The 24,016-nt window shown below is 39.6% G+C and overlaps 1 protein-coding gene across 2 annotated transcripts in view; it reads left to right on the top strand.

Moving 5' to 3' along the window:
- Positions 1-24,016, top strand: part of gad1a (glutamate decarboxylase 1a) — a 46,774-nt gene that overhangs the window by 22,282 nt on the left and 476 nt on the right. For both annotated transcript variants that reach the window (XM_056268974.1, XM_056268975.1), the window contains exons 7-15: positions 11,636-11,751; positions 14,455-14,534; positions 14,613-14,667; positions 16,007-16,123; positions 16,228-16,292; positions 18,782-18,860; positions 19,093-19,242; positions 21,186-21,293; positions 23,630-23,719. In XM_056268974.1, the coding sequence (XP_056124949.1) occupies positions 11,636-11,751; positions 14,455-14,534; positions 14,613-14,667; positions 16,007-16,123; positions 16,228-16,292; positions 18,782-18,860; positions 19,093-19,242; positions 21,186-21,293; positions 23,630-23,719 (860 nt within the window). The remainder of the gene's footprint in view (positions 1-11,635; positions 11,752-14,454; positions 14,535-14,612; positions 14,668-16,006; positions 16,124-16,227; positions 16,293-18,781; positions 18,861-19,092; positions 19,243-21,185; positions 21,294-23,629; positions 23,720-24,016) is intronic.

A 24,016-nucleotide genomic window follows, 5' to 3' on the forward strand; every position in this document is an offset into this window, starting at 1 on the left:
GCGGGACCCGAGTCTGCGCAGTAGCGATCGCGGGACCAGAGTCTGCGCAGTAGCGATCGCGGGACCAGAGTCTGCGCAGTAGCGATCGCGGGACCAGAGTCTGCGCAGTAGCGATCGCGGGACCAGAGTCTGCGCAGTAGCGATCGCGGGACCCGAGTCTGCGCAGTAGCGATCGCGGGACCCGAGTCTGCGCAGTAGCGATCGCGGGACCCGAGTCTGCGCAGTAGCGATCGAGTCTGCGCAGTCGGGATCGCGGGACCCGAGTCTGCGCAGTAGGGATCGCGGGACCCGAGTCTGCGCAGTAGGGATCGCGGGACCCGAGTCTGCGCAGTAGCGATCGCGGGACCCGAGTCTGCGCAGTAGCGATCGCGGGACCCGAGTCTGCGCAGTAGCGATCGCGGGACCCGAGTCTGCGCAGTAGCGATCGCGGGACCCGAGTCTGCAAAGTAGTGAGCCGGAAGTAAAAACGCGATATCAAGGTCCCGCCCTCACTCACACAGAAACGGTTAATACAAAATTATGGACATGTAGAAATTAAAGTTGAAGCTTCAATCTCCTTCCAAAAATCCCAAAAAAAGTCTGTTGGTGTAGACTTGGAATTAAGCCTTTTCCCCGTTATTATTTAATTCACGGGACCAGACACCAGTTATCTTGCCAAGAAAGATTTTTATTCTTATATGTCAGGAGAGAAACTCTGAGAAGATGTTATATTCATGCCAGGTCTATGCGTTTCGTGTTTCTCCTTCCTCTCACCCAGTCATGCCTCCATGTTTCTCTGCTGTAGTACAGTAAGATTGAGTTTTTATACATCACAGAGAGTCTTACAGCTTCCTTGTAAGGTAACAAAACATATTGCTTATGCTTAAAATGAAATGTATATGCACATGGTACAATCCACTTTCCACATTAAGAAACTATTTCTCAGTGTATACATTAGTGGTATACAAATGGTACATTTGCATCAGTTGAAACATTCATTTTCTTGCAAAGAGCATACCAACTGTACACATTTGAAGTATATTCATCATTGGAACTCTCTGCTAAGTGAACATTACATACCTCTAAGCAGAATACATAATCCTCCCAGCTACCCTCCTTGTGTCTAAAATATGTTCCTTAAACACATGTGTCCATGCAATCTATAGTCTACTCATGCATTTTAAACTTCATAAGATAATACAACTTATTATGAATACTAAATAAAGAATAATAATACAGATACATAATATTAATTAATGAAATTATATTCAAAGATGAAATTTTAGTCTTCATCTCCCTCCACTGGAACTACGGCCGTCAGTTCCACACCATCATCCCCAGGTGGCCAACCTATTGAAGTGATAGTGAGGAGAAGAAATAGCAGACCAAGAAATAGACAAAGGATAGAAGTATAGAAACAGAAAGGAAAACGAAAAACCCAACCCATGTTATGTCCCCGCATGCTATGTGTAATTTAACGTCTATGTGTAAGCATTTAAAATGAACCCCAATCATCTAAGAAAAGAAAAAGTAATAAATCTTCTGCCCGTGCCTGAACTCGTTAAGTAATTAACTCCTTCAGTTCCGTGCTAAAATAATAAACAAAAATAAATGTTGATGTTAAAGGATCCTATCCCTTAGGGTTGTAAATCAGTAAGCGGGTGTTCATTGTTTGTGAGGTTGTGTTTCGTAGTGTAGAATGTGTAAAATCTCCTATTTCACTCCATATATCCCATTCTCGGTTCTATCCTTTTGGTTAATAATATTCAACTTAACAGGTTTGGTACTCTTCCTTCTAGTAACACATATGATGAGTTGTATTGTTAATAGAAACAGCAAAACACCTACCATAGTCAAAACTATCCATTCCGACCATGATAGATTTCCCGGAATTTGTGTTAATTTTCTCTCAGACATCAATTTAGCTATTCCGTTTGCTACGATAACATGACCCATTGCTTGAATTCCCTCCTCTTGAGCTGCTTTAACACTCTTTTTAACTCTTCTAACCATTTCAAAGAGTTCATAATTCCTTTCTTCTACTAAATCATTATTCCACCATTGTGGCTCTAACTGCAACAATTGCACATGTGGAACATGAATTCCACCCAAGTGAAGAGGATAGAGAATCTCAAGACAAAATGGATCAGGAGGAATTGGACACAACTTCCCTCCGTATATCATATTTTCACTTTTCCCATCATGTAATATGCACCACTGTGCTTCTGACACCTGCTATGCACCTGTGGCTTGATCTAAAGGAACTACTTCCCAAACTGCAGAACCATTAAGAGATAGACTAAACATTGTAGAGCATGAGCAAATTACCCACTCATGTTCCTCAACACAACAGTCTGTGGTAGAAATCATCGGCATTTCACCTTCAGCCCAATATCCATTCCTTCCTAATCTAATTACTGAATTTCCTTGTCTAACACCCATTGATTGGAATCGCCTAACTGTCATAATATTGCGCTTCCCATATTGAGGCCATATCATAGTCAAAGGTAATGTTCCAGAACCTGACAACGAATTCTCATTAATGCCAATTTTAACTAACGGGACATGTTTAGCAGAAGTCAAATTAAGTTGATTACCGAAAACCATTAACAAAGATTCCGCTATCCGTTCAGGAACTTGACCCATTCGAATAACCTGAATATCCTCTACCATTTGATCCTTTAAATTCTGGGCTAAAAATAAACACGCCGCACGATGCGTCTCAAAATCAGACGATTTTGTTAATGCATCTGCCAATTCCTTTGCAGCATTATTAAGATGCTGACCCGCTGCTATAATATGTAGAGTACCTTGAAGGGCCTTAGTGAGTCCTTTCCCACTCATTGTTCCCACCCACTGAGTGTACTCACTTAGTTGATTAATTTGAGCGGTATTGCTAATTGAATTGACAGAACCAAACACCCCCGCTATGTCTCCCCATATACTTCGAGGTTTACGATTTTTACTACTCAGAGGATCTCCAGAGGTATAATATTTAACTTCTTTTTCCAACCAACCCCTTATTTGTGTGAAATTTCCACAATAAGACTGATCAAAAACAGTAAGAAGGGATTTCAAGTTATAATTTATGCGTTGCCGCACCATGTGGGCTTCATTTATCAAGGTTTTGGTTTCTTTTGCTAACAAAATACCATGAGCTGGTGCAATAGTTGTATTTGGGCATGTTTTAGCTTTGTTTGTCTTTTCCGCAGAAAGATAAAAACACCTTCCAATTTCCCCAGTTTCTAGTTCAGTCTCACAATATTCATTCTCATCTTCTGAATGCCATACTCGTACATAATTTCCCTTGAATCTTGTTGTCCCCGAGGAAGTATCCCTTAGAAACCCTTCACATGGCAACACTATGGGATAAATACACCCTTGGGCCAACGAATCCCATATTGTAAGCATGTGAGTACGATTCAAAATGAAATTAATTTCCACATTAGTAGACGTTATGAGGTCTAACCCCACAACTTCACATTGTCCTTTTGAACAAATTTCTCGTCTTTGAGCACTACCAGAATACCCCCCGTCTTTCACAGGCCAAATTACTCTGCTTTTGTAACATTGATGATAAAAGTTACATCCTCCAAAGATGTCCTCACGATATTTAGCAAGATCTTTATCATTACGTGGCACCCAATCCCATAATCCCCATTTGGAAATAAAGGGTAGATTAAAATGTTGGCCAGATTTCAGAGTAGCATTCCGATTGATTTCTTGAACTCGAGGAGTCCATAAAGCTTGGCTTCCTTGGTAAATGCCAAGTAAAATTAAAAATAAGCATACCATTGTCGTTGGGTATCGAGAATAACTTGCAACCATCTCTAATCAATGTCAATGGAATTGATTCCTGAAATGGAAGCAGAGAAATAATTAAACATCACTTCTTTGTTCCCAATCTTTAAAGCTAATGGATGAACAGTGCTCAATATCAGGCCATAAGCCGTCATTATCATTTTGTTCATTCACTAAGCAAGGTTTAACTTGTGACCAATGATACCATCTGTCTGTTCCTACACCCTTCCCTTTAAGACAAACACTTGTGTCAGTAGTTAGGAGTATCTCGTATGGTCCTTCCCATCTAGGCTCTAAACCTTTCCTAGCAATTCGTTTGATCATAACAAAACTGCCTAACTCGGGAATGTGTGGAATGTCAGTAGTGGTGTGTTTTTCATCCCATTGCTGTTGAGCTTCTCGCACTTTCTTGTTATTGTCTTTAGTAGCTTTGTCCAGCATTGCGAGATAGCGTCGTAACTTTTCTTGGAACAAAGTAGAGTCTCCTCCTGTTCCCGCAGGTGGCGGAGCATCAGGAGGTAGAACCATTGCTCTTCCAGTCATTAGTTCAAAAGGGGTTAGTCCTGTAACTCGGTTTGGAGTTGCTCTCAAGTTCCACAGAATAGCAGGTAATAACTTATGCCAACCTTGACCAGTTTGCAGAATGGCTTTGGTAAGTGCGGTTTTCAATGATCGATTCATTCTCTCTACCATGCCCGAGCTTTCTGGCCTATAGGGAATGTGGAATTTCTGTTTAATTCCCATCAATTTCATTGCTTCCTTCATCAATTTTCCAGTGAAATGAGTTCCATTGTCAGAATCAAGTTCATATGGAAGACCCCAGCGAGGAATAACTTCTTCCACCATTACTCGTGCTGCCGCTTCAGCAGTGCAAGTTTTTGTAGGGAATGCTTCCACCCGTCTAGTAAATCTGTCCATGATTACAAGTATGTATTGATACCCTCCACTGGGTGATAAAGGTCCTGTGAAATCGATTTGGAGATGTGTCCATGGACCTGTTGGTCTGGGTGCATGTGACATTCGCACCTTTACAGATTTTCCCACATTTGCTTTCATGCAGATCAAGCATCTCCTACAGTAATCATCAATGTCTCTCATCATTCGTGGCCACCACCAAGTCTCGCTGATTTGAGCTTTCATTGCTTTTGCTCCAGCATGCACTTTTCCATGATACAGCTGCATCAGTTCTCTTCTTGTTCTGATAGGCATCACCACTTGTCCTGTTGGAATTCTCCAGATACCTTGATCATCTTCTTTCGCTCCTGCTTTTATCCATTGCTCTTTCTCTTCATCTGTCTCCATTTGATATGACAGAAGATGGAGCTCAGGATTATCTTTGCTGTTTTCCTTTACCAAGGTAACAGGAGTAAGAGGAAGTAGAGCTGCTTCTCTAGCCGCTGCATCTGCTGCCGTGTTTCCTTGACTTTCTTTGGACTTGTCAGATTGATGTGATTTTACTTTGATCACGGCTGCTTCTCTGGGTAAGTGACATGCTGTAATCAAACGGCGAATTATGGAAGCATGTTGTATTTCGCTCCCACTGCTGGTGATAAGTCCACGTCTTTTCCACAGAGCTAGGTAGTCATGGACCACCCCAAAAGCATAACGACTATCTGTATAGATGTTAACTCGATCTCCTTCCGATAGTTCAAAAGCTTCCGTAAGTGCTATGAGCTCAGCTACTTGTGCTGAAAATTGCCCAGAAAGAGCTCCTTTCTTCACAACAGTTCCATCAGCTTCCACTACAGCCCACCCAGTATGTCGTTTTCCATCAACATAATAACTGGATCCATCGACCCATTACTCTTTATCTGGATTTTCAAGAGCGATTGGATTAACAGGACCAAGACTTTCCTCTTCAACTTGTTTTTCACACTCGTGTGGTGTTCCCTCATGTGGTTCCAGCATCATTGTTGCAGGGTTAAGAGAAATGTCTCTGATGATTTCCACTCTCAAATCCTTGTTTAACAAAGTTGCTTCCCATTTTGCTCTCCTCGCGTCAGTTATGGTCTTGATGTTTGTATTGTTCAACAACGTCACTATGCTGTGTGGAGTGTGCAGTATGATAGTCTGTGCTCCTATCAGATTTTCAACAGCATCCACTGCCCATGTGGCACCATCGAGGGCTTGTATACATCGTGGTTGACCAATCATTGTAACAGGAATCTTTGTGGAAAAGTATCCAACTGGCCTGTATCGATCACCTGGTTTTTGACACAGTACTGCTGAGTAGGACTCGTCTCCCACCCTGGTCCACAAATGAAATGGCAATCGTCCATCAGGAAGTCCCAAGGCTGGAGCTGAAGTCAGTTTCTCTTTCATAGAAGTAAACGCTTCCTCAGCTTCCGGTGTCCAGTTTATCTGTTCCACTCCAGGCTTTCCTCCCTTGTACAAGTCGATGAGGGGGCTAGTGATGCTGGCAAAATCAGGAATATACTGACGACAATAGTTGAAAAGTCCCATCACCTTCCGCATTCCTGTAACTGTTAGAGGTTTTGGGAGTTGCCGTAATGCCTCTACACGCTCTGTTGTCATTCTCCTTCCCTCGACAGATATTTCTTGGCCCAAGTAGATAACCTTGGTTTTGGCCAGCTGTGCTTTGTCAGGGTTGACTTTGAATCCTCCTTTCTTAAGGGCTTGTAGGACAACATTCAGAGCAAATATATGGCTGTTTTCATCTGGGCTTGCAATCAACAAGTCATCAACATATTGGAGGCAAACACTTCCTGAACTCTCAATCTCAGCTTTTCGCTCCATTAAGAACTGATCCAAAGTTCTATGAAATACAACAGGGGAAAGATTAAGACCTTGTGGGAGTCTGTTCCAAACATACTGTTTTGCGCCTACTGTGAAGGCTAATTTCTCTTGAGATTTTTCATCAATAGGTATAGACCAGAAAGCTGACAGTACATCTAGTACCGTGAAAATTCTTGCATTTCCTGGAATATCATTCAGAATGGTGGCAGGATTGGCCACAATAGGATGCGGTTTTGGTGTTACACTGTTAAGTCTTGTGTAATCAATGGTTAATCTCCATGAGTTATCCGATTTCCTGACAGGCCAGACAGGACTATTAGTGGTAGATGAAGTTTGTCTGATGATTCCTTCAGCTTCCAAGTCTGCCACTATCTCTTCCACGGCTTGTCTTGCTTCAGGTCGGATAGGGTATTGTTTATGAGGGGCATGTATCGGTCCCTCAATAACAACGGGGTCAATGTTGGCTTTGCCACAATCCAATTTGTGTTTAGCCCAAACATCTGAATATAAACTGCACAGAAGACCCCACACACCATCTTTTCCCCAATTTCTGATGATTGGTTTTGCTGTACCAACAGAACTTAAATTACATGTGCGATCTTCGTGTGGTATTATCCCAGCTGTTGTAGCGATTTGACGACTGTCAGTGAATATGATCATGTTCAACAATGGAAGAATGTCCATGCCAATAAGGCTTCCTTGTGAATTCGGCCCAACCCAGAAAGATGTCCATAAGACTTCATCTTCATGTATTTGCAGTGGAACTTGAATACTTTTGCGAAATTTTGTGATACCTCCTCCAACTCCTTCAACTTCCATAGTTTCATCTGTTGTAGGTAGGTTCAGATCTGTTATTGAAATGGCTGCTCCTGTGTCAACAAGGATGTCACATGGGTGGCCCCCTATTAATGCATTGACGAAAAGGCGATTGTCTCTTTTCTTACTAATACAGGGGGCCGCTGATTCCTATTGCGGACGCATAATTCCCTCAATGAGCTGACGGACTTGTGCTTCAGTCCATGTCTTCCCTTGAGTGGTTTCTTCATGGTTTTTCGCACTGACCTGTCTAAATGATGGACCTTGACCTTCTGCTCCACCTCCTTTAGCCCAACAATCTATTTTGGAGTGTCCACGCTTTCCACAGTTGCTGCAGAAAATCACCCTATTCTTTGTGTCCTTGTTGTATTGAGCTGTTGCCACTCCTCTTCGATATGGCTTGTTTCCTTCTTCTTTATTTGATCTCATAGCCATCTCTAAGCGGCCAGCCCATTGCATAATTTGGTCAAATGTTTCACCTGGATTGACTCCAAGTGATAAGGCATGTTGGTATTTTGTGCTGAAACCATCGACAAGTGTGTCAGTGAACTGTACATCATCTCTGTCAGGTTGTTTCTTAGCACAGAGGGCCCATCTTTCATAAGCATTCCACTTACGCAGAGCATATTCATCTGGAGATTCATCATCCTTTTGCTTAATCAATGTCACTGATGTGAATGGAATTTTACCACTTCCCAAGATTTCTTGGATTACTTTTCGGAACTCATCTAATGCTTGCCAAAGACCCAGGTGTCTTCCCTGGCCGTCGACCCACAAGTCTACCCACTGGGCTGTTGTTATCGATGCTGGCAAGCGTTCCCATCGGTCTCTTGGGATTTTAGCTTTCACAATGGTGTGTATATCTCTTAATGTCATTTGATGTGCTTCAACTAATGAGTCCAATTCTCGCCAAAACTCTGTGTTTGGATCTTGTCTCTTCAGAGGAGGCAAGGCTGTGAGAATGGCTTGACGTTCTCCTGGTGTGAATGGTCTTTCTTCTGTCATCATTTCAGATTCTTCCCTTTTAATCGCAGGTGAAGAAAATTCAGGACCGATCTTATCAACTGTGATCATGTCGTCATCTTTTGTCTCATCGCCCCAGTCAGAATCATAATTCCGAGCTGGTGTACATCGCAGCATGTCTCTGTTTGGCTGAACTGTTTTAGATCTTGTTATTACCGGAGCTGCTTGTGCAGATGCAATATACATTTTGTCAACTGGACCTCCATTTGATCTCGAAGCTTGAGGCTGTGTCAGAGGTTTAGATGAACTTGTACATTGTTCAGGCAAAGTTGGATAAATTGGGTTGTAAGGAGGAGGCGTTACAGTTGTTGCGGATTTCACTGGTGGTTGTGAGTATTTTCTTTCAGCTTCAGTTATTATATTTGTCCAATCTGGATCAAATAAATCTTCACTGGTTGTATTTGCTTCATCTGAACATTTAATAGACATGATTTTGTTCAATTTGGTATATGCTTCAATTTGAGGCTTCATTGCTTCAGCAAGTGGAACTGGACCACCATTCATGTCGCAACAAATTCCACCTTGTTTCACAATCCAATGAGCCGCCAGTATTGGGAATGCTTTTGATTTGATCTTGTCTTTTTGGGACTCGAACCAGCTTAACTGCTCATCCATAGATGCATTGATATCCAGACCTTTTTTCAAAAGTTTAGCTTGTTTCTTCCTCTTCCTTTCCAGGTACCAAGAAGATATTGTTCTGCTGTTACAGACACTTTCTCCCATGTTTCAAAGAATTTGTCACTCTGTGTCTCTGTGCTCAGAACAGCAGGGCTATGTGTGTGTGCGTATATGTGTGTGTGTGTGTGTGTATGTATATAGAGTGAATTCCAAAGGGAGGGGCTGCTTCTCTCTCTCTCTCTTCTCTAAGCCCTATAAGAACTCAGGGATTTTAAAGAAAGATTAAAAACAAGTTATCCCTTATATTTTAGTTATCTATTCTTTTTTCTTTTTAATTTACTTAGTTCAACTCAGATACATTTTTTCTTCTTTCTTTTTTTTCCTAGTTTATCTCAGATTAATTTCTTTGTTTTTCTTTTTCCTTTAAGTTTAACTCAGATAAGTTTATTCTTTCTTTTTCCTCTAGTTTATCTTAGATTAATTTCTTTGTTTTTTCTTTTTTCTTTAAGTTCAACTCAGATCAGTATCCTCAAACATTTGAACAGTTTTATGGTCAAAATCAGAATGCCCGCGATTCTAGCTCTTTTTTTTTTCATTGATACCCTTCTTCTAAGGGTTCAATCCTCTGCGTATTTAAACGTTTTAGGGTTTTCTTCGTATCTTCTATATACTGCACTGCACTAACTCAGAGCACAGACCCGCCACTTTAAACCGCTATAAATCACTGCTTGTTACACTTTCCTCGTCTCCTTCTGAGAACGAATCTTCTGTGTGTTGGATGCTTTAGGGTTCATTCTGCCATCTTTTTAGACAGTCCCGCCACAATCCAACCACGTCGCAGTTGTAAACAAGCAAATTTGCCTAGCTTAACCGTCTTATAGCTAATTCTATATGGTCTTCTTTCTAAAAAAGATCCACTTTTACCCAAGCATCATTCAAATATTTTAGAGGTTTTACTGATCAGAGCAACTTAAATAAGCCAAATTTAATTGTCTGACATATATTCATTGGCAACACAACTGGTACTTTAAATAACACAGTTCTTTTAAGCAGTTTCAGTCAATGTCTAATCATCAGGCAGACTTAGAATTATTTTAGAAAAAGAAAAAGTCTTACCTTGAATGATTGAGACAAATGCCTGAAGATGCGATCCTGTTGTTCGTGACGCCAAATTGTAGACTTGGAATTAAGCCTTTTCCCCGTTATTATTTAATTCACGGGACCAGACACCAGTTATCTTGCCAAGAAAGATTTTTATTCTTATATGTCAGGAGAGAAACTCTGAGAAGATGTTATATTCATGCCAGGTCTATGCGTTTCGTGTTTCTCCTTCCTCTCACCCAGTCATGCCTCCATGTTTCTCTGCTGTAGTACAGTAAGATTGAGTTTTTATACATCACAGAGAGTCTTACAGCTTCCTTGTAAGGTAACAAAACATATTGCTTATGCTTAAAATGAAATGTATATGCACATGGTACAATCCACTTTCCACATTAAGAAACTATTTCTCAGTGTATACATTAGTGGTATACAAATGGTACATTTGCATCAGTTGAAACATTCATTTTCTTGCAAAGAGCATACCAACTGTACACATTTGAAGTATATTCATCATTGGAACTCTCTGCTAAGTGAACATTACATACCTCTAAGCAGAATACATAATCCTCCCAGCTACCCTCCTTGTGTCTAAAATATGTTCCTTAAACACATGTGTCCATGCAATCTATAGTCTACTCATGCATTTTAAACTTCATAAGATAATACAACTTATTATGAATACTAAATAAAGAATAATAATACAGATACATAATATTAATTAATGAAATTATATTCAAAGATGAAATTTTAGTCTTCAGTTGGTGCCTCAGTGACTACTTCGTTTAGAGAAGCTGTCTTGATTTGGGAATTTACCCTGACTTGGCTTGACTAGAGAAGCTGTCAATCATGACGTCATATTCCCGATTTTATAGCATCAAATAACTAACTAAGACCAAACTTATTTAAAAAAAAAAAGAACACTTAAACTTCAATCAGCGTGATAAAAACTACCTAAAATTACAGAAAACATTTGAAAAAAAAGCGTAATTTGATTGTTTAGTTTCCATCGCGTCCAGACTTCATGGGGAGGCGGGCTTTATGACCTATACTGGGACCAGCCACCGGGGGGCGATCGAGACGCTTTGGCTTCACTTTTCAGCACTTGTGCGGGTGCACAGATTTACAAACAAACAAAAAAGTATTCCTGTTAGCAAACCGTGGGACTGTTTCAATTTTTGTTTATTTTTTTCATAAAGTAATAATGCAAATTGTTTAAAAACATAAATTAAATTAAATTGTTAAAACTGCGTCAATTTTATATGCAATTCAAATACATGAATCTTAAATTTAGGCCTAAATATTTTTTTGAATGAGATATGAAAAGGAGAAGCCAAGAATGGATGGAGGAGCCCGTCTTCATTTGGCTGCCATGTTAAATTTTGGCAGACAATTATAAACGCATACATCGACTAAATCATTTGTTATTCAATTTATTTAAGACACATGTAAATGTGACTGTCTGTTCTTGAGATTATAAGTACACAATGTTAATTACAGACCTACTCATCAGTTAAATGAATTAAAATGTTTGTTGTTGCAGGAGGAGCGATCTCAAACATGTACAGCGTGATGGTGGCGCGCTATAAACACTATCCTGAGGTTAAAATCAAAGGCATGGCAGCGGTTCCCAGACTGGTGCTGTTCACCTCAGAACATGTAGGTCATTCACTCTCTCTCTCTCTTCTCTCTCCCTTTTTCTCTCCCTATCTCTGTGTAGTTAAATGCGTGAATACTGAAAAAAGGGGAACGACCGTGTCATTTATTGCAGTTTTATATTGGTCTAATCGAAAATTGTGATTTCCGGTTAAAATAATTTTGTTTATCTAAAAGCTATAAACTATCTTCAGTCAAAGTTAAAAGAAACTATTTTGTTTAGATAGTATTTTGACTTAACACCACAGTGTTGATGTGCAGAAACAACCCGATCTCACGGCCTCACTCGTACGAATTTGTACGATTTGTCTAAACCCACGTGATGGGCGGGGTCAGGGGTAGGTCATTCGTACGAATTGGCCAACTCGTAAAATATGTACGATTTAGCAAAAATCGTACTAATTCGTACGAGTGATGTCGTACGAATTGTTACGAATTAGCCACCTCGTAAAATTCGTACGACATCACTCGTACGAATTAGTAAGATTTTTGCTAAATCGTACATATTTTACGAGTTGGCCAATTCGTACGAATGACCTACCCCTGACTCCGCCCATCACGTGGGTTTAGACAAATCGTACAAATTCGTACGAGTGAGGTCGTACGAATTCTTACGAATTAGCCATCTTTTAATCACTCGTACAAATTCGTACGAATTGGTCGTGAGATAGCGTTGACAGAACACATACTGGCTTCACTGACTGATGAAATTTTTGTGGGTTTGAGAGCCTAAAAGTTTTGCAGAATATCCTGGTTCCTCTTTTCCATAATGAAGCAGTGAGCTCCAAAACTGATCAAATAAGCACCATAAAGAACTATAAAAGTAGTCCATACAACTTGTGCCCTTTATTGAGAGCAGTGGTCGTTGTAACCACATATTTTCCGTTATTGATTACATTTTCTTTAGCATTGACGGACAAATCTGAAGGCCGTCGTTCATTTTGACAGATTACACTGAGGGTGATCTATTGTAACTTGTAAAGGTAATTCCCACCCCTGTCCAGTTGGTGGCGAGTGCACATATTCATGATCTATTATCTTGTCTCGTCTTTGATCTCAGTTCAAATGCCCAAAGAGTTGTGATATTTTGGATAAAAGAGGTGAAAAATAAGAGAGTGATGCGGATGCGGTGGAGGATGAAGGACAAACGTCAGACAACGCGTGCATCCAAAATCGCCCCCTATACCCTTAAATAGGGCACTATTTGAGGGGGCAGCCATTTGTATGGTGTCCGAAACCACAGTGGACGTTATCGAGTGCACTCATTCAATCCCACAATGCACCGCAATAATATATACCATATATATACACATAGATGCCTCGTTAGCGGCTGTTTCAATGGGCCGTTACGCTTAAACCGTCCGCCATATTGGAACGGTCCATGAACACTCGAGATCAAGTTGACTGAGCGTCTGCAACCAAGCTGCGCCATGTTGTGGCATCATTTATTCTTACTGTGAGTGGCGGCGAGTGGTCGAATGTGGAGCTACTACTACACATCTATGCGCTCAACGCTAGAGAATACCCATAATGCCTGTTGAGAGTCGTGGAATCTTTTCATTACTACTGGAGCTGCTAATTTGCTCAGTTTCAAATAATTATTAAACAGCAAGGACAAACTCTGCAAAAGCGGCTCACTCGTTTTCATTCACTCAAGTGAACTTTATTAGTGGACTAATGTAGGGGATAGTGAATGAGGGTATAGGGGCGATTTCGGACACAGCCAACGTTTATCAGTCACCGGTCAGTTTATCAGTCACCATGCGGACCAAGAGGAAGGTTTGAGTTACAGAAAGTCGATTGAGTTTAGTTCAGTTCATTTGGTACGTGTTTTGTTCAAATTTTAATCGTAATTGTATTTTGCAATATTGTGTTGTTCATATTTGCCTGTTCAGGCACAAAGGTCGTGTTTTAGTGGCTGTCACTGCGGAAAAAACAAACAAACATTAATCAGCTTTGCGTGGTGTTGAACATGAAAAATCGATTGGTAATCTGTTCTCTTCATAAATAACTATTTTATATGCTCATCCATTTTCATTGAAAATGTGAATGAAAACATTGCAAAAACGATTAAATGTCGTCTTATAATTAAAATATGCAAATTAAAATGACAGGTATAATAGATTATGACGGAATTTGTACGACCCTCTCCTTAAAAATGAAGGACAATGAGAAAATCGGACACAACCACTGATTGTAAGTCTTCTGAAACCATAAGCTAGCATTTTGTGAGATCAAAAGGCCAAAACTGTAGCCGTTGCTCTCTGTGAAGCTCATTTGCCGCGGCTCTCGCATCTCATGTCCACACATTAAGATATCAATGGCATCAAACGTTCTCGGTTCCTTGACAGATCATCATTGATGTCCAACCTGGTGTGATGTGTCTTGCACCATATTTAAATGTGTGCAAATGCAAATGAGATGTGAGAGCTATGCTGGATGGTGCTTTTCATGGGTCGTGTTTGTCAGTTTTGAAGCTCGACAGACCTCATTTCTATTCACTTTCATTGTGTGGAATAGAGGCGCCAGGATATTCTGCTGAAGATCTACTTTTGGGTCCCACAGAAGAAAGAAAGTCACAGAAGTTGGGCATGAGATGGAGAATTAATTAATTTTCTTTTTGTTTTCTCTTTTTTGGTGAAGTATACATTTGACGTACGAAATATCATACACTTACTCACAAGTCTGTTACTATATTGTTCCCAGAGTCACTACTCTATAAAGAAGGCCAGTGCAGTGCTGGGTTTTGGCACAGAGAATCTGATCTTGCTGAGAACAGATGAAAGGTAAGTGTGTCTGTGGTGTGTTTGTGGATCTTCTCATCAGCGGCGAGAGTCTGTGTTACATTTGTGTCTCTTTGTTAGAGGTAGAGTCATTCCGGCTGATCTGGAAGCCAAAGTCATTGACGCCAAACAGAAGGTGAGTGTCCTGTTCACATGAATAAACTCTTCAATACACCTCTCTGACAGACATTGAGCTCTTTGCGCTTCTTGTTGTGTTAAGAGGTGATAATCATACTGACTGCAATGATCATTGCTGATTGGTGGAATGTTTATTAAATATTTAAGTCCTCCTGACAGTGTCTGTGATGTTCTCTCATTTCATTTACCACATACAATCATTCTCATCATCATGTTTACAGCAACGCATCCTCTGGAAGCCTATACTTGTGAAAAAGAAGTGTGCTTAATTGTATTGAATGTGCACTTATAGTTTTCTTCTAAATCTTAAAAACTGTGCTTGCAGATAATATTAATGAAATAAAAGGCCACTTAAGTGTACTTAAAAAAGAGTACACTTTCATGACTATGCTTCTTAAAAGGTGCACTTATTTTTTACTTTAAAGTACATTTTAAATCATTGATTTAGTAACCTTTTGTCATGCTTTAATTAGAAGTACCCTTATTTTGATGTGTTGACTTGCATACTAAAGCACATGTAAAGTAGATGTAAATTGTTGCTGTAGTGTGTAACACTTAAGTCCTACTGAAGATGGGTAAAAAATTCAATGAAATTTAATCTGAATTTAACCCTCTGGGGTCCTTCGGTCCAAATGGACCCGAAGCGTTTAAATATATATATATTTTTTAAATCATAGCTTCCTCGGAATGGTCCGAAATTTGGTGACTTTGTTGGTACTTGGTATATGAACACCCAAAAAAAATGTCACATATAGTCACACTCAGGACCTTCGGGTCCAAATGGACCCGCATAGGAAATGAATGGGAAATTGGCAAAAATGTGAAAATACAGAGTTTTTTTGTGCGTACAATCTACAAATCAGCCACGATCCAGAAAAAAAGCACACAACAGTGAAGGGGTGAATATATAAAACATCAAGAGTGCAAAACAGACCAGCCACACACACACACACACACACACACACACAAACACACTTTTATACACGTAAACACTAATAAATTCAGATTACATACGTGTTTTGAATTTTTACAATGCTCAGTTTGTCCACCAGATGGCATCCATCTCATTTCAAAAATTGCTTTCATGAGGCCTAGGCTTGACTCTAAAATTAAATTATGATTTTTTTATATATATATATATATATATTAATCCCACCCTTCCGGACCATTTGGACCCGAAGGTCCTGAGTGTGACTCTGAAATGAAGGACCCCAGAGGGTTTTAAACTATAACACATTTTCATTTAATTGCAATTAACATGCAATTAGTTCTGAGCACTGCAACTTTGATTCGGATTGTGTATGTGAAGAATGGCTTTGTTGTGTGTGTGCTGCCAGGGGTGTGTGCCGATGTTTGTGAACGCCACAGCTGGATCTACAGTGTACGGAGCCTTTGATCCAATCAATGAGATCGCTGACATCTGTGAAAAATACAACTTGTGGCTTCATGTGGATGTACGTTTGTGATTATTTCTTTACTCTCTTAAACAGACGCATTGAATGCTGTGAATACGTTTTTTTTTTTTTTTTGCAACTGATTGTGTGAATATGTTTTTAAGGGAGCGTGGGGTGGAGGTTTGCTGATGTCCAGAAAACATAGACACAAGCTTAACGGCATTGAGAGGTATCATACATAAGCTATAAACCTTATGAGCTTGCTTCATTAATATTATATTCACTAATATTGTGTAGTACATTTTAAATAATTATGTTTTAATAATCATTTGTGATGCTTTAAAGAAGTAGGCTACCCTTATTTTGATGTGTTGACTAACATACTAAAGTACATGATTTTAATTTTAACTGTAGTTTGTTATTCAACATTACATTTAAAGTAGGGCTGTCAAATGATTAATCGTAATTAATCACATCCAAAATAAAAGTTTTTTCTACATAATATATGTGGGTGCACTGTGTATAATTATTTTTTATATATAAATACACACACATGCTTGTATATATTTAAGAAATATTTTCATGTATATACTATATATAGATTTATATATAATTTATATTATATATAAATATAAATATTTTATATATAAATAATATTTTTTTCTTAAATATACATGCATGTGTGTGTATTTATATATATATATATACAAAATAATTATACACAGTGCACCCACATATATTATGTAAAAAAAACTTTTATTTTGGATGTGATTAATCACGATTAATCATTTGACAGCCCTACTTTAAAGGTAATATATTTTAAATGTACTAGATTGCAACTTCATCATTACAAATGTGTAGTTCAATATTTAAATGCATTACATAAAAATACATTATATTTTTGTTTACCATAGAAGCTTGTCAAATGCTAATTGCATTTAAACTTCATTTTTATTTAATTACAATTAACATGCAATTAAAGCAACACTATGGAACTTTTCAACCTTCATAATATATTTCCAAGACCCTTGTGATGGTACATCGACTTACAATAGGTTAAATGACACGTCTGCCATAGCCTGACGTGGTCTGTATCGCTTTTACTCACACTATGTAACTTCGGGTTTCGGGTAGTAACCCGAGCACAAAAAGAACTACAAAACTCGACTGCTTTACGACATACGTCACTTCCCCCACCTCTTCCTCAAATTGTCTATGGCCATTGCAGACATCCCAAGTCTATAGCGTCTCCCTGATGCCCGTAAATTAGTTCAAATCTGCCGGAATCTAGAGCGCGCATGCGAGACAGAACATACTGCGCGCATAACATACATAGCGCGAGCACGGCAGAGAGGGAGAGAGCGAGAGACCTTGCGAGTGTGCCTCACGAAAGCTAGTCAACCCAAACCCTCCCCCCGTCCCACTTAAAGGGATAGTTCAACCAAAAAGGAAAATGATGTCATCATTTATTCACCCTCAAGTTGTTCCAAACCTGAACATAAAAGAAGATATTTTGAAGAATGTCGGTATAACCAAACAGTTTGTGGGGAACCAATGACTGTATGAAAGAAAAATACTATGGAAGTCATTGGTGCCCCACAAACTGTTTGGTTACATATATTCTTTAAAATATCTCCTTTTATGTTCCACACAACAACGAAATTCATACATGTTTGGAACAACTTGATGATGACATAATATTAATTTTTGGGTGAACTATTCCTTCAAGTATAGGCTACTATTACTATAAAAAGTACTCATTTCACAAGAGCTGTCCACTGCCAATTCAACCAGTTGATAGAGGTTTTTGCTTGGTCCTAAAGTCCTTGGTTTTATGAGCCAGCTACATCCTTGCACTGCTGTCGAACAAAATTAAATTATGATAAAAGGAATTCCCAAAACTAGGAGGACTTAAAAATGTTTAAATGTTATAATGGTTGCTACACCCCTGTTAAGTACATACTCTACTACAGGGATGGGCAACATCGGTCCTGGAGGGCCACTGTCCTACAGAGTTTAGCTCCAACCCTGGAAAAATCACCTGCCTGTAACTTTCTAGTAAACCTGAACATAGATATCCATAATAAAGGCTAGATGTCTCGTCCGCGCTGCTGGCCAATGGAGGTCGACGTCCGCACCTGGCGGCCATCTTGTCACAGGCAGCTCGCTCACTCGTAACATTGTGTTTTAATGGTGCATGTACTTTTTAAATAACCATAACTTGCTCAATTTTCTACCGATTTTCAAACGGTTTGGTTTGTTATAAACGTCAGAGATGTAGTTATGACACATGAATAATAAGTGTATAAATAAATAATCATCCAGAATTATAGCCACGTTAATAACGTTTGTAAGAAACCAAACCGTTTGTCAATCCGTCAAGATTTCAACGAGATAAGAGTGTTTTTGTTCGTGCTGATCACTCATCTTACATCAGGTACCACAGAGCCCGCAAGAAAGCTTGCCTGTGACAAGATGGCCGACGGTGATGACGATAGAGACTCCGCCGTAAGACATCGAGCCTTTATTATGGATATCTATGATCCTGAAGACCTTGATTAGCTTGTTCAGGTGTGTTTGATTAGGGTTGAAGCTAAACTCTGTAGGACAGTGGCCCTCCAGGACCGAAGTTGCCCATCCCTGCTCTACTATGTTCTTGCCATACAACCAACTAAACTGTGTGCCAGCACAGTGTTCTGATCAGTGTTGTTTCTGCAGAGCCAACTCTGTCACATGGAACCCACACAAGATGATGGGTGTCCCACTACAGTGCTCCGCCATTCTGGTCCGAGAGAAGGTAAGAGAGAAAGACAGAAATGGGGGCGGCAGAATGAATGAGTCTAAATGCTAATAGAACGGAGTAAAAATCAGTGATAGAATACAAAGAAAACTGACTGACTAGAAACAAAATGTTCCGAAGACAAGAAAGTGAAAGAGCGATAGACAGGACATTTTTACATGTGATTATGTTCATCTCTGCTAAGTGCTCATGCTATCTCACTGTGTTCATGTGTGTGTGTGTTTAACAGGGTCTACTACAGGGCTGCAACTCCATGTGTGCTGGATATCTCTTTCAGCCGGATAAACAGTATGATGTCACCTATGACACGGGGGACAAGGCCATACAGTGTGGCCGTCATGTAGACATCTTCAAATTCTGGCTCATGTGGAAGTCAAAGGTGTGTGTGCACATTCATGAGATCAGAACCTCAGTGTCTGATAATGTGTTACTCATGAATGAGTCAAACAAATGGATCGATGGTGTTAGGGGATTTACAGTCAAAGACCCAAGGACCAGATATGGTTAATTAAGACCCGGAGTCAGAAGTGCAGTCAATTTATGACAAGAGTCAGAATTATAATAAAGGAAAGAAAAGTTTTACTGAAGATAGTTTGGAGTTTCATCAGCAGAAGTCATCTTCGAGACTCACAATGAGTTTGTATAGGCCGCTCCTCTTACAGTTACAAAGATCACAGCAGTTATACCCGTCACCAAGCTCTAAGCTACGTCCTTGCTTCAGGTTGAATGATTCTGATTGGCTAAGAAATAGATAAACATAGTAATTTTCCACACATGGACTGATAGGCAGTGGCACATCTCCATAGCCGTACAGCTTCCACCAGGACCCTGAGTTAGGCACGAGTGTTCCTCCGCCTTCCTCCGCCTAACCCTAGGCGCCAACATGTCGAAGAAAACAAGTCAGTCAATCTCCAATAATGCCACTTGTTCCTTAACCTGTAAACAATAATACTAACACACACACAGAAACACAGCTTCTTCAAGGTTGGATTTGGTCGACTCTAACTATAAATAGGAGAGTTTTCTCACAACATCAAGATAACATGTTCTTTCTCTCAAGGAGAGAACACTTTCATCTAAATGGAAAGTAAGGCTTTAACAAAGAAATGATCCCTTAAACTATAGACCACAATGACCCCTGTGACCATAGTTGTCAGGGTACCCTAGAAAAGCAGATGTATGTATTGACATGTTGAAGACCTTTCTCAAACACAAAACGAGTCCATGTTTTATTTCTGGAAGCCGGGCTAAACGAGCAAGCACTGTTACTGCAATCCTGGCGTGGGACAGACCCTTCAGTCACCTCTCAGAAATTGAATTCAGAGTGACATTAAAGAATACATGAAAAGAAGATTTCAGTAATCACACTGGTAACTTCTATAACAAAGTAAGATCTCATAAGCCTAGAGAAGTCATTCAACTCATTTGATATTTAGAAGGAACATTTTTGATTAATACCTTGATTATAATCACTCATTACATATACATTGAAGCAGCAGTGGATTTCAGGGTCCACCCCTTCAATGGATTGATGAACAAACGAGTGGATGGATGAATAAATGGATGATGACTGGATAAATGGATGTATGGATGAACAGTTGGATGTATGGATTAATGAATGGATCCTGGATGGATGAATGAGTGGATTGATGATGGATTAATGAATGAATGAATGAATGAATGAATGAATGGATGGATGGATGGATGGATGGATGGATAAACGGTTCAACGGATGATTAATGAATGGGTAGATTGATGTATGATGCATGGATGGTTAGATGGATGAACGGTTGGATGAATGGAGGGAGGGAGGGAGGGAGGGAGGGATGGTCGTGCGGATGAGCGGCCAGAACTCGTTGAAGGTTTTCTGCTTTCGGTGTAAGCGTTGTTGTGTAAGCGGCCCCTAAGTTAATAACTAATGATCTTAGCAACGGAAGTGACTCAATCAAAAACTCACTTTAGCTGGACAATAACTTTATTCTAGAGCTGCTGTAAAGTCAAAACAATCTCTGTTACTTCAATTTCCTATTATCACTGTAAAGCTGCTTTAAAACTATCTTTATTTTTAAAAGCGCTATATAAATGAAGGTGACTTGACTTGATGGATAGGTGAATGGCTGGATGAATGATGGATGAATGGGTGGAGGGATGGTTGAATGAATGAACGGTTGAATGGATGATGGATGAATTGGTGGGTGGATCGATAGATCGATTGGATGGATGGATAGGTGAACGGTTGGATGTATGAATGTGTGGATGGATGATGGATGATGAATGAACAGAATATCAGCTGTCTTGTTATGGATCTTTGGTCTTTAACAGGGCACTATTGGCTTTGAGAGACACATTGACAGATGTTTGGAGCTGTCTGAGTATCTCTACCACAAGATCAAGAACCGAGAAGGATATGAGATGGTGTTTCAAGGGGAGGTGAGTGAAAACACAACAGAGTTTACCACTGTCTATAATAACATACTATAGTACTATTCAGAGTCAAGGTGTCTGTTACTAGTCTGAGCCATATCATTGCTTTTTAATGCTGCCCTGTGTCTTTAAGACTAGCAGAGAGTTGCTCTATGTTCTACAATCTGGTAAGGGCCTGTAACCATAGACAGTATAAGAAGTGGACAGAGCCATCTCATTGGAACTCAGTTGAGACAGTTGAAGCCCATTTTTAGCGATTTTTGAGCACTTCCGTTCCTGACGCGCAGACTCAAACCGACTCAAACTAAGCTTGATGACGTGAGGAACCTGTCTGACAGACGTTAATCTTCTAGTAGCTGTGCGTGAAAATTGCAAACGTTAATCTTGCAGAGACGGGGAACTTGAGGAAAGAGTTCTTTGGCGTGAGTGAGCAGGAGTAAGTATTCCGTTGCTTTTATGGACTCATTATCTTTGGGCTTCTCCCTTGACGGGACGTCCCCCCGATTGCCTGCGAGCTTCTCCTCCTGTCTGTACGGTAATTTCTGTACAGCGCGACAGAGAGTCGAGTGGTTATGACGCAATCGTTAGCCTATTTTTACAAAATCTGTTTCTACGGGGCCATAATGTAACATAGAAGGTAATGGAGCCCTTTATACATTGTCGTGTTTCTTTAGAAATAAATAATGGACAAATGGAGTCTTTAAACGCCTCAGATGTAAAGTTATTCGCTGTCAAAGTGACGCCAAAATTAATGGGAGTCAATGGAAATGCTAACGCAAGTGAAGTTCTGCTACAACATGGCGGCACCCGGCCGGCTTCAACTTCCGGTCGATGGATTACCCCCTTGCCTGTAACACACTTGTTCAGAAGATTCTCCTCAAACTTTTGCTCTGACAGCAGTTGATCTGGAAGAGAAAACTGACCACAGAAGAAGACTGTTGAGGTTTACATCACTACACCCCCTCATGGCAATGCTGAAAATGCAGCGCATACTTGCATTCTGACACATTTCAGAATGCAACAATACTTAATATGGCATTTGTTTTACTTAATTTGGCAAGTGTTGACGTCCATGTGCTTGTGTAGACTAGTACATTTCAAACCTTAGAGATGTTGAAAACAAACACTCCCATTGCACAGAAGCAAATAATGTAGCAAAGAAAATTAGGTGTTTATTATGATTTACAAAGGTATAATTTGTTCAAAGAATACTTTGACAAATGTCTGCTTAGCAGAGGTGTCACTAGGCCCATTTTAGGAGGGCTTTACCCCCCCCCCTAAATTTCCACCCAGCCCCCCGAAAAATTTGTGATTAACTCCGTAATATGTTCACTAATTCCTGATCACCTCAGTCCCCTTTAAAACTCATATGAAACCGGTGGCAGGCTTCAGCTCACCCCCGTATTTTAGTCTGTGTTATTCAGCGCGTTACTTCATACTTCAGTGCCATAAAATTGCTAAAATTTGTTATAATATTAATTTTATTATAAATCCAAAAGCAAAACATGCGTAAAAAAACTATAAAAGGGAGATGAAATGGCACATGAGCTCACGAGTGGTCATCTGCTGCCATCTACTGGTTATAGTAATAATTTCAGGATGTTAAAAGTCTTTGTTTTCCACCAGGTGACAGAAATCCTCCACTAAAGCATGGCACATTTTCCATGTTATCTCTATAAATGAAAAAAGATAGATGTAGATCTTCTTTAAAGTAAATTTTATTGCACAAATGTAGAGTTAAAAAAAGGATAGTGTTTAAAACATTATGGACCGGTTTCACAGACAGGTCTTAGATTAAGCCAGGATTAGACCTTAGTTCAATTAGGACATTTAAGTAGCTCTTATAAACGTACCTTAGAACAAAAAAAACATTACCGTTGTTCATCTTGAGACAAAACAATGACACTGACATATTTTAAGATATTTCAGTGCAAGTTGCTTTCAGTTAAAACAGCTCAAACAAGCATTTTAGTCTGGGACTAGGCTTAAGCCTTGTCTGTGAAACCGAGGGTAAATGTGTTAAAAAAAATGTACCCGCATATTGCCAATATTGACAATTACAGTAATATAAAGTTTGTCTATATTCTCAATGAACATTACTGAATATTAGCTGGTTATTTTAAATGATTAGAAATTAATTCAATATTCATGTTTTGACTTGATAGGTAGTGCAGAACCTACTGTGTTGTCTCATTCATCCCTACCCTATTATTCAAACAATATTAAAAACCATACCCTCATTTAGGGCCACCTAATATTGAAATCCTAGAACCGTCCCTGCTGCTTAGAATATGTCCCGTTTTCTTAAATTCTACGTGCTTGTCTTTCTGTCTGTTTCTTAGCCCCAGCACACCAATGTGTGTTTCTGGTACATTCCTCCAAGCCTGCGCCTCCTGCCAGATGGAGAGGAGAAAAGACAACGGCTTCATAAGGTGAAATGATACTCAAAGACTCACTCCTGCTCTTACACTACACTAACTGAAACGATACAAATGTGTACACTACTGGCCAAAAGTTTGGAATAATTAAGATTTTTTTTTTTTATGTTTTTGAAATAAGTCTCTTCTGTTCACCAGGGATTCATTTGTTTCATGGAAATTACAGTAAAACATCAATTTTCTATTTCAATAAATTTTCAAATGTAATTTTTTCCTGTGATGGCAAAGCTGAATTTTCATCATCCATTACTCCAGTATTCAGCCTTCTCTTATTTGAAATTGTAATAATAT

This window comes from Rhinichthys klamathensis, unplaced genomic scaffold (assembly GCF_029890125.1).
Source record: "Rhinichthys klamathensis goyatoka isolate OS25496 unplaced genomic scaffold, OSU_Roscu_1.1 h1tg000279l_1, whole genome shotgun sequence".
In the NCBI taxonomy this organism is placed as follows: Eukaryota; Metazoa; Chordata; class Actinopteri; order Cypriniformes; family Leuciscidae; genus Rhinichthys; species Rhinichthys klamathensis.